The following is a 13,767-nucleotide window of genomic DNA, read 5'->3' as shown; positions in this document are numbered from 1 at the left end:
TTCTTGAGAGATTTTTTTGGACAACTTGTTTTATGTTTCAATCCACTTTAAGTCAACTTAATTGATTTGTGTTGGGACAACATGAATGAATTGTGTGGAACCCTGTATTTTTTACAGTGAAATGACGTGCCGTTGATTACATGTTACTATTACATGTCAAAACGGACACACAAAAGTAATTATCTAAAAGCAATTTGTGCAAAAAACAACAAAACACCTTGATTCCTGATTGTGTGTGCAGAGCTGGGCAGCAGTATGCAGTGTTGAAGAAGGCACCGAGTGGCTGCTGGAGCTGCTGATGGAAGTGCAACTGCAGCAGTACTTCCTGCGCATCCGAGATGAGCTCAACATTACACGACTCTCACACTTTGACTATGTCAAGAATGAGGACCTGGAGAAGATCGGCATGGGCCGGGCCTGGTGAGTTAGTAAAGGTGTTCATCAAACATAATAATCGCTTATTAGTTAGGGTAATTAGGCAGGTATATGTATCTGTACTCTCTGCCTCTCTGGCTATACCACTAAATTTTTTCTAATCCTTTGCTTCTTAGACTTTACACACCTGAAACTTGTCTATAGCACTTGTTCACTGCTGCTCTTATAGTTGTGTAAATTGCTTCCTTGTCCTCATTTGTAAGTCGCTTTGGATAAAAACGTCTGCTAAATGACTAAATGTAAATGTAATGTATAATGATGGTTTGTTCTGTAGACAATTGAAAACTAATATTGCTTAAGGAGGCTAATAATATTAATTTAAAATATTTTTAAAAAATTTAAAAACTGCTTTTATTCTATCTGAAATAAAACAAATAAGACTTTCTCCAGAAGAAAAACAATTTTAGGAAATACTGTGAAAAATCTTTGCTCTGTTAAATTAGTAGGGCTAATAATATTGACTTCAGCTGTATATATAATTGTGTTTATTGTTTTCTTTCTTTGGGATTTGTTGTTTTGGGGATCTAAATAAATCTCATAAAGATCTAATGGGGATCTAAATGAAGAATACATAAAGAAAACACATATACAGTGTGATTGTGGGACTATTGAGATTTCTTTGTGGGGAGCAGGGATTTCTTTTCCTCTGGTGAAGCCAGCACAAACATTGAGTGCTGGCCAGATCTAATCAGTGTGTCAGTCTACACTCAGCATTGAGCCATTGTGTGACAACTGAAGTGTGAACTCTGCTGATGTCATTTCTGTTTAGCTGACTGATTATTGTCTTTTATATAGTCTTTTTTGGCACATATGCCCTTTTTTTCTATCATTCGTTTTCTTCTCACTCTTTTTATCGTCCGTTTGTCATTTCCTGATTTGACTTCTATCAAACATGAACTATGTTTGCAGAGTTGTCAATTGAAATTAGAAAGTGTTTAAATAAAAAAAGAGGATGGATTAACTCTTCTCAGTTTCATATACTTTCCTGCTTTTGGTATCGGCTGACGGCGCGCTGAATCTCAGAAATTACAATATTTAAAATAGGCACTGTCCTTATAAATAAACGGTGTAGTTGCAAACTAAACACTACATTCTCGCCCTAAAAAGGGTGTAGAGGCTGCACGAGTGCTGTTATTGCGGAATATCACACTGCTATCAGCCAATCAGATTCGAGAACCAGAAGATGAGAAGATAGATAGACAGACAGACAGACAGACAGACAGACAGACAGACAGACAGACAGACAGACAGACAGACAGACAGACAGACAGACAGACAGACAGAACAGACAGACAGACAGATACTGTAGATAGATACAGTAGATAGATACAGTAGATAGATAGATAGATAGACAGACAGACAGACATACAGACATACAGACAGACAGACAGACAGACAGACAGACAGACAGACAGACAGACAGACAGACAGACAGACAGACAGACACAATAGATGGATAGATAGATTAGATAGATAGATAGATAGATAGATAGATAGATAGATAGATAGATAGATAGATAGATAGATAGATAGATAGATAGATAGATAGATAGATAGATAGATAGATACTGTAGATAGGTACTATGGATGGATGGATAGATGGAGGGATGGATGGATAGATAGATACTGTAGATAGATACTATAGCTACTGTAGATAGATACTGTAGATATATACGATAGATAGATAGATAGATAGATAGATAGATAGATAGATAGATAGATAGATAGATAGATAGATAGATAGATAGATAGATAGATAGATAGATAGATAGATAGATAGATAGATAGATACCTGTAGATAGATGGATGGATGGATGGATAGATAGGTAGAGACTGTAGATAGAGACTGTAGATAGATGGATAGATAGATAGATGGATGGATGGATGGATGGATGGATAGATAGATACTGTAGATAGATACTGTAGATGGATGGATGGATGGATGGATGGATGGATGGATAGATACTGTAGATAGATACTATAGATACTGTAGATAGATACTGTAGATATATATAATAGATAGATAGATAGATAGATAGATAGATAGATAGATAGATAGATAGATAGATAGATAGATAGATAGATAGATAGATAGATAGATAGATAGATAGATAGATATTTTTGTTAAATCATACACCTTTATGGCTTTTATAAAGCACTTTTATGCAATTTTGTGAAAAAACAAACAAACATTTGTAACCATAAAAACAATGTACATGAAATATTGTAATATAAGTGAACAAATCCAAAGTGTTTCATAAAGCTGTGATATGTATGTTGTTCGTATTCATTTTCAGATACAAAGCGTAGTGGAATGCCTTTAAGTGAGTGTGTGATGTTTATTTCTCAAACATTTGCAGCTTATTTTTACAAAACTATGACAACATAATACCTTTGGACACTATAGTTATAATTATGGCTGGATCATACTGGAAAAATATGCAATATGCGATACAGTAATTGTTGTTGAGTTGTTAACTTTCCTTAGAAAGACACTATGTTAAATGATATATTAAAATATATACGAGTATAATATTTTTTTTCAGATCTAATTAATTGTAATTCAGACAAAAAAGACACTGTGTCAAGGTGCAAACATTTATTCTTTAAAACACACCGCGAATGAGTGAAAACCTATCCTGACTCTGATTGGCTGTTGTCATTTCCTGCCATAAGTGTTTATTTTCAGCTCTGAGTTCAGCTTTGGCCCGCTCCAGCCAATAGCAGAACAGCGACTTCTGGGGAGGTGGGGATAAAGATAGTAAGGCCACATGTGATTGGTTGAATTAATTTTATCACAGATGTCTGCGATACGTATATCGTATTTTGCATATGCTATTATCGCGATAAGGATATTTTTGCGATATATTTTCCAGCCCTAATTGTAATATGAACTGTTCATAGCATTAACATCCCTTAGGTTAAATCGATTTCCTCATTTTCTTTCTTGAACAGGTCAAAGACGGCTGTGGGAAGCTGTGAAGAGGAGAAAAAACATGTGCAAACGAAAATCATGGATGAGCAAGGTACGTCATCGGTCTTCCTCAACTCTCTGACAGATTAATGAGACTTCCAGTCCAGGGTCAAGTCCCACACACAGACACATATCTGTGCTCATAGAGACGGCCTTTGCTTTGCTACTTTCATGGCCGTTGAGTTCAAGAGCTTTGAAGTCTTTTAAGTGTACTTTTTGAACTTTAAAAGCCTAAATCAAAGACTAACGCTTAAAATAGTTGACTGCAAACCTTTCATATTTCTGTACTGTAGTCTGCTTGAGCTCTTTTTATCAAATTACGGTGAGGAGACAAGATATGAATATAAGATAACTGACTGTAATTCAGACAAAAAAAAGACACAGAGTCAAAGTGCAAAACATTTATTTTTTTAAAACACCGTGAATGAGTGAAAACCTATTCTGACTCTGATTGGCTGTTGTCATTTTCTGCCATAAGTGTTTATTTTTCAGCTCTGAGTTCAGCTTTGGCCTGCTCCAGCAAATAGCAGAATAGCAACTTCATATACATGAAGCCAAGCGTTTTATAAATTGCTCCTCTGGTGTTAAAATTAAACTTTATTAATAATTAAAAGAGGTTTATGAGCTCTTACTCTTATATTTGTCAACTTTTGTTAACTGTTAAAGGTTATTGGGTTGAGAAATAGTATTTTCCATGATTATATTTTGACTAGATGCGCCGATTGCAATTTTCTTGGTCAATTTTGATTGATACTTTTTTAATAACTTCACACAGATTTTTTTTTGCTCATTTCCGATTATTTATTTCAGAAGAACTATAATCTATAATTCTATATAAAAAATCTATAAAATAACTATAATTCTTCGAACTTAATCAACAGCATATACAAACAAATATATTTTTCCTCAAATTTTTTTTTATTTAAAAGTATTCATTATGGTGCGTTCACACCAGACGAGGATGAAGTGTCAAGCGTGAGTGATTTACATGTTAAGTCAATGCAAAGATGCGAATAGACATCCTGCGATGCGATTTGCGTGTATGAGGTGGCGTGAATGATGCGATTCGCACGAATTAAGCGGCGCGGAGTTGAGCGTTTTGTGCGTTTGACGTGCTTAACACGCAAATCGTTTGAATTGAAAAATCGGAACTTTAGCGGACATTTGCGCCGCGTTAACCACTCAGGGAGCTTGCTCTGTAGGGCCGTGATTATGAAGTAGTGCCTGTGTTGGTTGTCCTGAGAGGAAATCCTCCTGCTGACTCTAGACAACAGCTCATCAACAGGGTTTGGCTCAGTCTGAAGCACCGCTGAAAGCCTCCACCATCCAGGTATAGTTTCTGGAGGAGGTGATGAACTCACAGAGCTGGGTGCACCTCAGAAAGCACTAGTGCATTCAGACATGTGCGCCGAACCAATCTGTGCTGTTTTCAGCCTTCCTAACGCACATAACACAGCTAATCTCTTAATAAAACCCATGTTGGCAATGAAGCTAGAGTCACCGGGCAGACAGAAGCCCTGCTATTGTGAAGAGAATTTGACGTGCGAATGAAGCGAGTAACTCAAAATGTTCATGCATCTATTTACGCAGGAATAGAATGCATTTTGTTCGTTCGTGCAGAGTCTGGTGTAAATGCAGCATTATGAAGTTATTTAAAATGAATTAAACGAATATTTATAAAGATTTATAAAATCTTTATTTAAAAGTGTTAGCTATTATTAAATTGCTGTTTTCCCCAAACGTGGAACAACATTAACAAATGTGTTTGTTAACATTTACAAATCACAATGATTATGAAATATGTTTACCTGACAAAGGTCTTGTCGCCTATCCACATTTAGAAACGACAGATAATAACTGATTTCTAGTTGATCATTTGGTATCAGAAGTGGCTTATATGAAGGTAAAGGCCTCTAGATTACGCTTATTATACCGAAATAAAATATGATCATTCCTTGATTCAATGCCTCCTCCTTCTCTTACCCCAGACATGCTCAATAATGTTCATGTCTGGTGACTGGGCTGGCCAATCCTGGAAGCACCTTGACCTTCTTTGCTTTCAGGAACTTTGATGAGGAGGCTGAAGTATGAGAAGGAGCGTTAACCTTCCTGAAGAATTTGCCCTCTCCTGTGGTTTGTAATGTAATGGGCAGCACAAATGTATTTACCGCAGGCTGCAGATCTCTCGCATGCCCCCATACTGAATGTAACCCCAAACCATGATTTTTTCCTTCACCAAACTTGACTGATTTCTGTGAGAATCTTGACTCCATGTGGATTCCAGTAGGTCTTCTACAGTATTTGTGATGATCGGGATGCAGATCAACAGATGATTCATCAGAGAAATCGACCTTCTACTACTTTTCCAAATGATCAACTAGAAGTTATTATGTGTTGCTCTTACTGGAAATGACGTTGAGACTTTGTCAGGCAGTGTGTTTGTATGTATATTTTTGGAATATTATTTATAGATGCCTGTTATCTGATATTTTTAAAGTTTTTTCTGGTTAAAGCATTTGTTGACAGTTTAAACATGATAACGTTTTCTCTCTGAAAGCAATTTTGACTGTCTTGCAGAACTGATTACTCACATGGTTAATGTTACTGTAGCACAGTCACTGTTCTGTTACTGCACACTGGCTGTTTACTTAAAACTTTTAAATGTGATATGATAATGTTTCAAAGGGTCAAATACATGATAGAAAATAACCTATTCTTGAAGTTTCCTGATGGGCGAATTATGCTAATATTAGTATATTTCAATCAACTATATACAAGTTAGTTATATGACAGTTTCAGTGCATGTGGGAAGGTTACTGGGTCACAGAGTGCACAAGTCTGAAAGTGTCCATTTCTGCCCTGCTGCTCACTCTCTAAAGCACTAACCTGGTTATGGTCCTTCAAATGGCTCAGAAAGAGCCTCAAATTGGCATCAGTCACAAGCAATAAATCAGCACAATGTAGGCCATTCTCCTGTGGTGTGGTCTGTGTGCATGTTTGACGGTAGATTCAGAATGCAGAGGAAATTAAGTTTAGTGGCTGATTCTTTCTGCCAGACTGAATACTATGAGGTTCATACTGGATGAAACTTATTTTATTAGTATTATTTTAAAAAATACTTTATTATATTTATTATTTTATTATAATATTTTTTAATTTGATATATTTTTTTATTATTTTGCTTTTTATTTGATATTTATTTTATTTTTTAAAATATTTTTTATTTGATTTTATTTTAAATAATTTTTTTATTATATTTTATTTTAATGTTTGTTTATTTAGATATTTTATCTTTTTTTACATTTTTAATTATTTTTCATTTTATTTTATTTTTATTATCTTTATTTTTATATATTTATTATTTTATTTATATATTTTATCATTTATTTTTATTTTATAATTTTTAGGTATTTTATTATATTTTATTAATTTAAAATGTTTTTATATTTTATATTTAATTTTTTTATATATTTAGTATTTTATTTTATATTTTATTTTTAATTTTTAGGTATTTTATTATATTTATAAATGTTTAATTATTTAATTTTATATTTTATTTTTTATATTAATTGTTTTGTATATTTATTACTTTATATTTGATATTTAATTTTATTATTTTTTTAGGTATTTTGTTTTTTTAATAAAATTTTAATTTTATTTTATAAGTATTTTTTTATTCTTATGTAATTTTTTTATTTTCTTTTAGGTATTTTGTTTATATTTATAAATTAGTAATTTATTTAATAATTTTTTTATTTTTTATATATTTATTATTTTATTATTATTGATATTTTATTTTAATACATACCCTGGAAACAAAATCAGTCCAATGGTGCATGAGCATTTTTTTTAAATATCCAAAAATACATAGTAAAAAATATAGATCATTACAATATTGTGTGAAGATCATGTTCCAATAAAGGCATTTAATACATTTCCTACAGTAAATTTATCAAAATTTAGTTAATATTACTGATTAATAATTGATGAGAGATTAATTTGGACAACTTTAAAGGACATTTTCTCAGTAATGTTTAGATTTTCTTTTGAATCCTCAGATTCTAGATTATTAAATGGATGTATATCAGCCAAATATTGACCTATCCTAACAAGCCATACATCATTGGGAAGTAAATGTATCTCCAGCTTTCAGATTATGTACTTTATATTATACCCTTTTCAGAAAAAAAGACCCTTGTGACTGGTTTTGTGGGTAGCATATTGCATTGGTGGTGAAAAAACAAACCTGTATAATATGTAGGCCCTCACAGAATTTGTTGGCCCTCTGCACCGATATCCACAGATTTTTAATCCCGTCATTCAATTTATTTGCTATAATGAATATCTAGATGTGTGTAAATATACATTTATTCAGCTTTTTATATTAATTTCAGTAGTATTATTGAATGATGTGCAAATGTTTAAATAATTTAAGTACAATGCAGTTTGTAAAGTAATGTTTTCTGTCATTTGGTTGATAATTATATGAGACACTTACTTAAACAAGTGGTTCTAATTGGATTCAAATTGTAAACTTAAATACAATTAAAAAGGCATTATTTAGTTTAGGTTATACCCTCACAACCATTCCACATAAATCTGCATATTTTGTACAAAGTTCTGCTCTGAGATAGCAAGAAATGTCCACAGATTCTGTCTTGCCCTGATTATTAGAGCTAATATAACCACAATTTGTATTTGGCTAATATGTTTCCTTAACACCATTATATGGGACCTTTTATGCCCTTATTAAGAGTTATAAAACATTATTTGTGTGGTATTTTGAGCTAAAACTTCACAACACATTCTAGGAGCATCAGAGACTTATTTACATCTTGTTACAAGATGCATCTTTTAGGCATTGATCCTAATTGTGCCATTTTGGTGACTGTCGCTATAAATTCAGATCATGCTTTTTCAAAAGAGGGTGAAGCTACAAATGTGACACTGTGGCAGCATAGTGGCAGATTCAAAAACAAGACTAACATCCTATGCTAATTAGTGAGAGATCGTTACCAATGGGCGGGGCTTTTACCCTCTGATGATGCGTACAAAGAGAAAATGTCAATCAAAGTGTTTTCTGCAGACTGTTTTTATCAAGTGTTGATTATAGCAAATAAAATGTTTACATTCTTACCATTAGAAGCTGGCTATATTTACAGACTTTTGCGACACAACTGTGTTTAAACCCCTAGAAAAGTAATTTTTTGCATAATAGGTCCCCTTTAAGCTTTGCCATACATGCCATAAACTGACCTAAATAACTGTATACTTTGTCTGAGCTGTTTCTGCATGGCCGGTTATAGCATGGCGTCAGTGTCAGAGCTGTTTTTATAAGGCTGGATGTTTGGTTTGTATTTGACCAAAGGCCTCCCTAGAACCACAGTCAGATTTAAAACGCAGTTGTGTACAGCATGTGTGTTCTAAACAGACACACTTATTAATTTCTGTATATTTCTGTCGGTTCACCCCCCGGTGCTTGAATTCTATTAATAGTTTTAATAATTCATTTCTAATGACTGATTTCTGTTATCTTTGCCATGATGACAGCACATAATATTTGACTAGATATTTTTCTAGGTACCAGTATTCAGCTTATGGTCAGTTTCCACCGGGTGGTATGGAACAGTACTTTATCAGGCGACCCGTGGTACCCTTTTGATAGGCGTGGTGTATGACTGAAAGTTTCAGTCGACATCATTTTCGCTCGAAGAAATGTCTCCAGTAAAGCTGTACAGGTCGTTCACATATCATATGAGAAGCACTTCTCACAAAATAGATGCTTCATACACATAAATACTTCTGTATAAATGTTTATTACTAACATCACTATGAACATGAGTTGATTATAGCTGCAGATCAATGATGCAAAATAGCCTACTGTAACATCTGCAATTATATGAAATAAATAAATAAATGCAACATATATGAACACATACAGACCCTTACAGTCTCCGATATGTTACCAATTACAGAAAAAACTACACACAACAGACATTTAGTCCTTATTTAAGTTCAAAAACAACACAAAATATAGCCCACAGTCAATGCAAACCTCTCATCTGTGTTTTTATTATATCTTTATCCATTATTCTGAGTTCATAATAGTCCAAAAGGTGATAATAATAGTTAAACATGGCAGTTTGATCATGTTTTAGGTTGCTGAAAGAATCATTTTCTTCTCTGTTTTTTTCCGGCTTCTTCTTTGTTTTTTTCGCGCTTTACTCTCACGTTTGTCCATTTCTGAAAGGATCGGATGTCAGAAGGATTCAATGATCCCGCACACGTTATTATCATCAGCTCAAGAAGTTTGTTATTTCAAATATAGACATACGCGAGCTCTCTGGAGAAAGTGAAACCGCTTGCACTTTAGACGGCCTCGTAAAAGAACAACAGATTTATCTTCTTGCTTTGTGGCTGTTCATCAAGACTCAGGTTGACCATAGCTCGTTATTATATGCATATATTATTACGGTGTGTAATGTCTCGGCTGTGTATTTTAAAAATGGGCCTTCCTTTCTTTTCATTCTCCTGGCTTGTGCACACACTAGTGAGAGTTCTCTGTAAACCAATAGCGTACAGTTGTGCGTCTAGCTCTGCCTTTTGGCACCCTTTTGTTATGCTAGGTACGGAACTGAACCATAGCGTACTGTACCACTCAGTGAAAACGGGCAATTGGAGTGACCTTTAAGGGCTTAACTAGGTTAATTAGGCAAATCATTGTATAACGATGGTTGTTCTGTAGACAATTGAAAAAATATATTGCTTAAGGGGGTTAATAATATTGATCTTAAAATTTTATTATTTTTTTAATTTAAAACGATTTTTATTCCAGCTGAAATAAACAAATAAGACTTTCTCCGGAAGAAAAATATTATAGGAATACTGTGAAAAATTCTTGCTCTGTTAAACATCACTTGAGAAATATTTGAAATTGAATAAAAAATTCACAGGAGGGCTAATCATTTTGACTTCAATTGTATATCGTTTCAGCATCGATATTGCAGTGAGTGCGTCTGCAAGTCACATTGCAAAATCTCATTGCAGAATGTCTTGTTGGGATTATAGTTGACCAACAACTATAGTTCAGAACACTGTGGAGTGTCATTGCGAAGTTTGACCCTTAATAGAGGGAACGTTTTTTTTTATTTGCTTGTGTTTTTAAGGCTTCTGACTGTACAAATTCAACCCATTAGTGTATAAGACATTATAACGTTTGTAACCTTAACAAAATTTAATTGTATTCAGTTTGATACATAGAAGACTATACGCTCAGAAAATGATGTTTGCTCTGTGTTCAAACTACTTATTTACAAAGAACTAAAAACAACACAATTCTTACGTTTTTTCCGACAACTTAATTGTTTTGTTCAATCCACTTAATTTATATGTTAACTTAACTCCCTAATGTTTTCCCAACACAAATCAATTGTGTGGAACCCAGAAACTAAATTAGATGTAGTGTATAAATGTGTGTAAATGAGAGCGTGTATGGGCGTTTCCCAGTACATGGTTGCAGCTTGAAAGGCATCCACTGTGTAATGCATATGCTGAAATAGTTGGTGGTTCATTCCGCTGTGGCGACCCCTGATAAATAAGGGACCAAGCTGAAGGAAAATGAATTGGTTTATTATATTTCATCCAGATGCACTGCTCTACGAAAATCACCCCCAATCAGTCGAAAATGAATGATCATTCTTTACAAATAGAGCTATTCAAGTCATCTGGTGAAATTATATTCATATCGACATAATTGTACTGCAGAAAAACAAAACATTGCAATGTCAGTTTTATCCAATGTAGTCTAGCCCAAAGAGCCGAGTCTACAATTTAGTCGAGACCACAGAATGAATCTTTCTCTTCCTGCTGTGTTTGACTTGCCATGTCATTAATCTCATGTTCCCACATGTATTTAAGGATGATAGACTGTGTGTGTGTGTGCACATTTACAGTGTGTATGGGAGTGATATGCACACAGGGTCAGCGAATGATTACTGTTGTCTGAAGCATCAGCGTCAGAGCAAATTCCACTGTATGTGGGATGAGAGGACATTTTGACCTTTGGCACCAGAAACTGTACACTTGCTTTAACTGAAGCACTTACGAAGATATGATCAAGGCCTTTTGTTGATGTTTAAAGGGATGACTTTGAAACTTAAAAAAAAGAAAGATGCCTTTTTGTGCTTTAGAGTAGGAATATTTACACTAACTAATTATGGGTGGATGATTTACAGCAGTGGTGTTAAACTCAGTTCCTTTCAGCCTAGTTCGCACTACATGACTTTAAACATCGGCAGATCGATGTGCCGTTCACATTGCATGACTTGATTTTGTGTCTTTAAATCGTTGTGGTGTAGAGCTGCCCGACTCTGGCTAAAATGAGAATCGCGATTTATTTTTTTTATTTATTTTTTTTATTATTATTTTTTATTTATTTATTTTTTTTTTATTTTATTTTATTTTATTTTATTTTATTTTATTTTATTTTATTTTATTTTATTTTTTTTTTGCTTAAAATAAAGATCAGGATTTTCTCACGATTCTGTAGATGTAAAATAAAGGTTATTATGAGTAGGCTATTATTATTGTTATTTCTCAAACATGGGAAAAAAACTACATTACTATTATTTGTAGGTCTACTGTTTATTCTCATGCACAAAACTTTGTGTTCGCTAAGAAAGATAAAAGCATGTCAAATGCTTGTCATAGCCTAATCATAACTCTATAATGCCATATGATTATTTAAATGTTGTGCATGCTTTCGGTTTCATTTTCACTGCTAAGTGCGGTTCGTCCTTTCCACGCGGCTCTCAAAAAATTACTCCGTTCCACAAACTGAATGTTATTTACAACTTTATTGCCTGTTATTCACAGCCTATGCAGGTTCTGTTCACTAAAGTAGACTTCATTCACAGGCGCGCGCCCGCCCTCTCTGTCGTAACAGCTCACCGTCAGCAGCTCACGTCATGTGTGATTTCGCGGCCGCGAATACATCATTACATGAAAATAGAAATGGCATTTTTGGGTGAATTATTTATTATAAATACAGTATGTGACTCTTTCAACACCATTTCAACACCATTGGTGTCCACGTTGCTGAACAACATATGTAAAACAATGTGAACTTGTGCGGCCGCCTTTTCTTCTCTCCTGAACTTGAAAATATGATTGGCAGAATCATAGAAATGCTGGATTGAGATCGTCTAGGAGGTCGAATCGAGATCGCAATCTTTTTTTCGATTAAATGTGCAGCTCTATTGTGGTGTTCACACTACGCCACTCTACGTAAATGATCCACAAGAGGGGGGTCACACACTGCATGATCTGACAACAACTTGTTCGCCAACAGCTCAGTCAAGCTACCAAACCACAGCCAATGAAAATTTGAGGGAGGAGCCATCAGAAAAAGCTGAACACTATTGGCTGCTTATGTGCTGATGACATCACTGACAGAGTTTTAAGTTTTCAAGGGAACGTTTAAAAACAGTCAGTCAGCTGATGCGTCAGTGGATCAATCGCTCATCTGCAAGGTTTAAGTGGATAGATGTGGCTTTAACACTAGAACTACCGAGGTAGTCAGAGAGTTGTTAATTTTTGTAATTTAATAACTCTATGAAATAAAACTTATCTATAATAGATAGACGTTTCCTAAAAATCTGTGTATTTCTTTCTAACATTGTCATTTTTTAAAATTACAAAACAGTAAAGAACTGAGCATTTCTACCTTTATTTACCATATTGGTCAAAATGGATGCACGCATGTCTGCTACTTTCCGCTGTGACTTTAAATATGCGTGCCTTTTTTGCCTAGCAACTTCCTGCTAACATAAGCATAACTTTCTGATAGCAAAAACATAAATTGACTTCAGATACATCCTTTAAAACAGAATATTCTGTACCACGATATAGCTCCTGTTTAAAAGTGAAAATGAAGGCAAGGAGCAGACCTTTGTGGGTGTTCTAGTATCTATACTACATATTTATTGGCTGTATTACCAAAAAAGATAATATTTTTAGGGTAGTGGTGTCATAAAATATGATGACAGACATTCAAAGCTTAAATTTACTATCTCAATAGAAGCTTTGGATGTAAATATGATGTGACAATATGACGTCGCATAAGATAACATGGTAATTTTATTAGTGCAGAATTCTAGTTCCACTGTCAATATAGCCTACTCTCATATTCATGTTAACGCAGAATGAAGCGAATGCATCGATGTGCATTCTGGCCAATCACAGACATTTCTGTTGAGCTCCTGAGCACAACGGCCATTCAGCTCATGCTGATATGCTCTCTCATTGGCTGCAGCTCGTCACTACATCTGACCACACATGGGGTCGAGTCGGCCAACTGC

The 13,767-nt window shown here is 34.3% G+C and overlaps 1 protein-coding gene across 3 annotated transcripts in view; it reads left to right on the top strand.

The window, feature by feature from the left end:
- The first annotated feature begins 247 nt into the window (after positions 1 to 247).
- tnk2b (tyrosine kinase, non-receptor, 2b) overlaps positions 248 to 13,767 on the top strand; it is a 59,808-nt gene continuing 46,288 nt past the window's right edge. For all 3 annotated transcript variants that reach the window (XM_056471286.1, XM_056471278.1, XM_056471270.1), the window contains exons 1-2: positions 248 to 434; positions 3,391 to 3,461. In XM_056471286.1, the coding sequence (XP_056327261.1) occupies positions 3,449 to 3,461 (13 nt within the window). In that variant the 5' untranslated portion in view covers positions 248 to 434; positions 3,391 to 3,448. The remainder of the gene's footprint in view (positions 435 to 3,390; positions 3,462 to 13,767) is intronic.

Source organism: Danio aesculapii, chromosome 2 (genome assembly GCF_903798145.1).
Source record: "Danio aesculapii chromosome 2, fDanAes4.1, whole genome shotgun sequence".
Taxonomy (NCBI): domain Eukaryota; kingdom Metazoa; phylum Chordata; class Actinopteri; order Cypriniformes; family Danionidae; genus Danio; species Danio aesculapii.
This window is presented reverse-complemented; position numbering and strand designations above follow the sequence as displayed.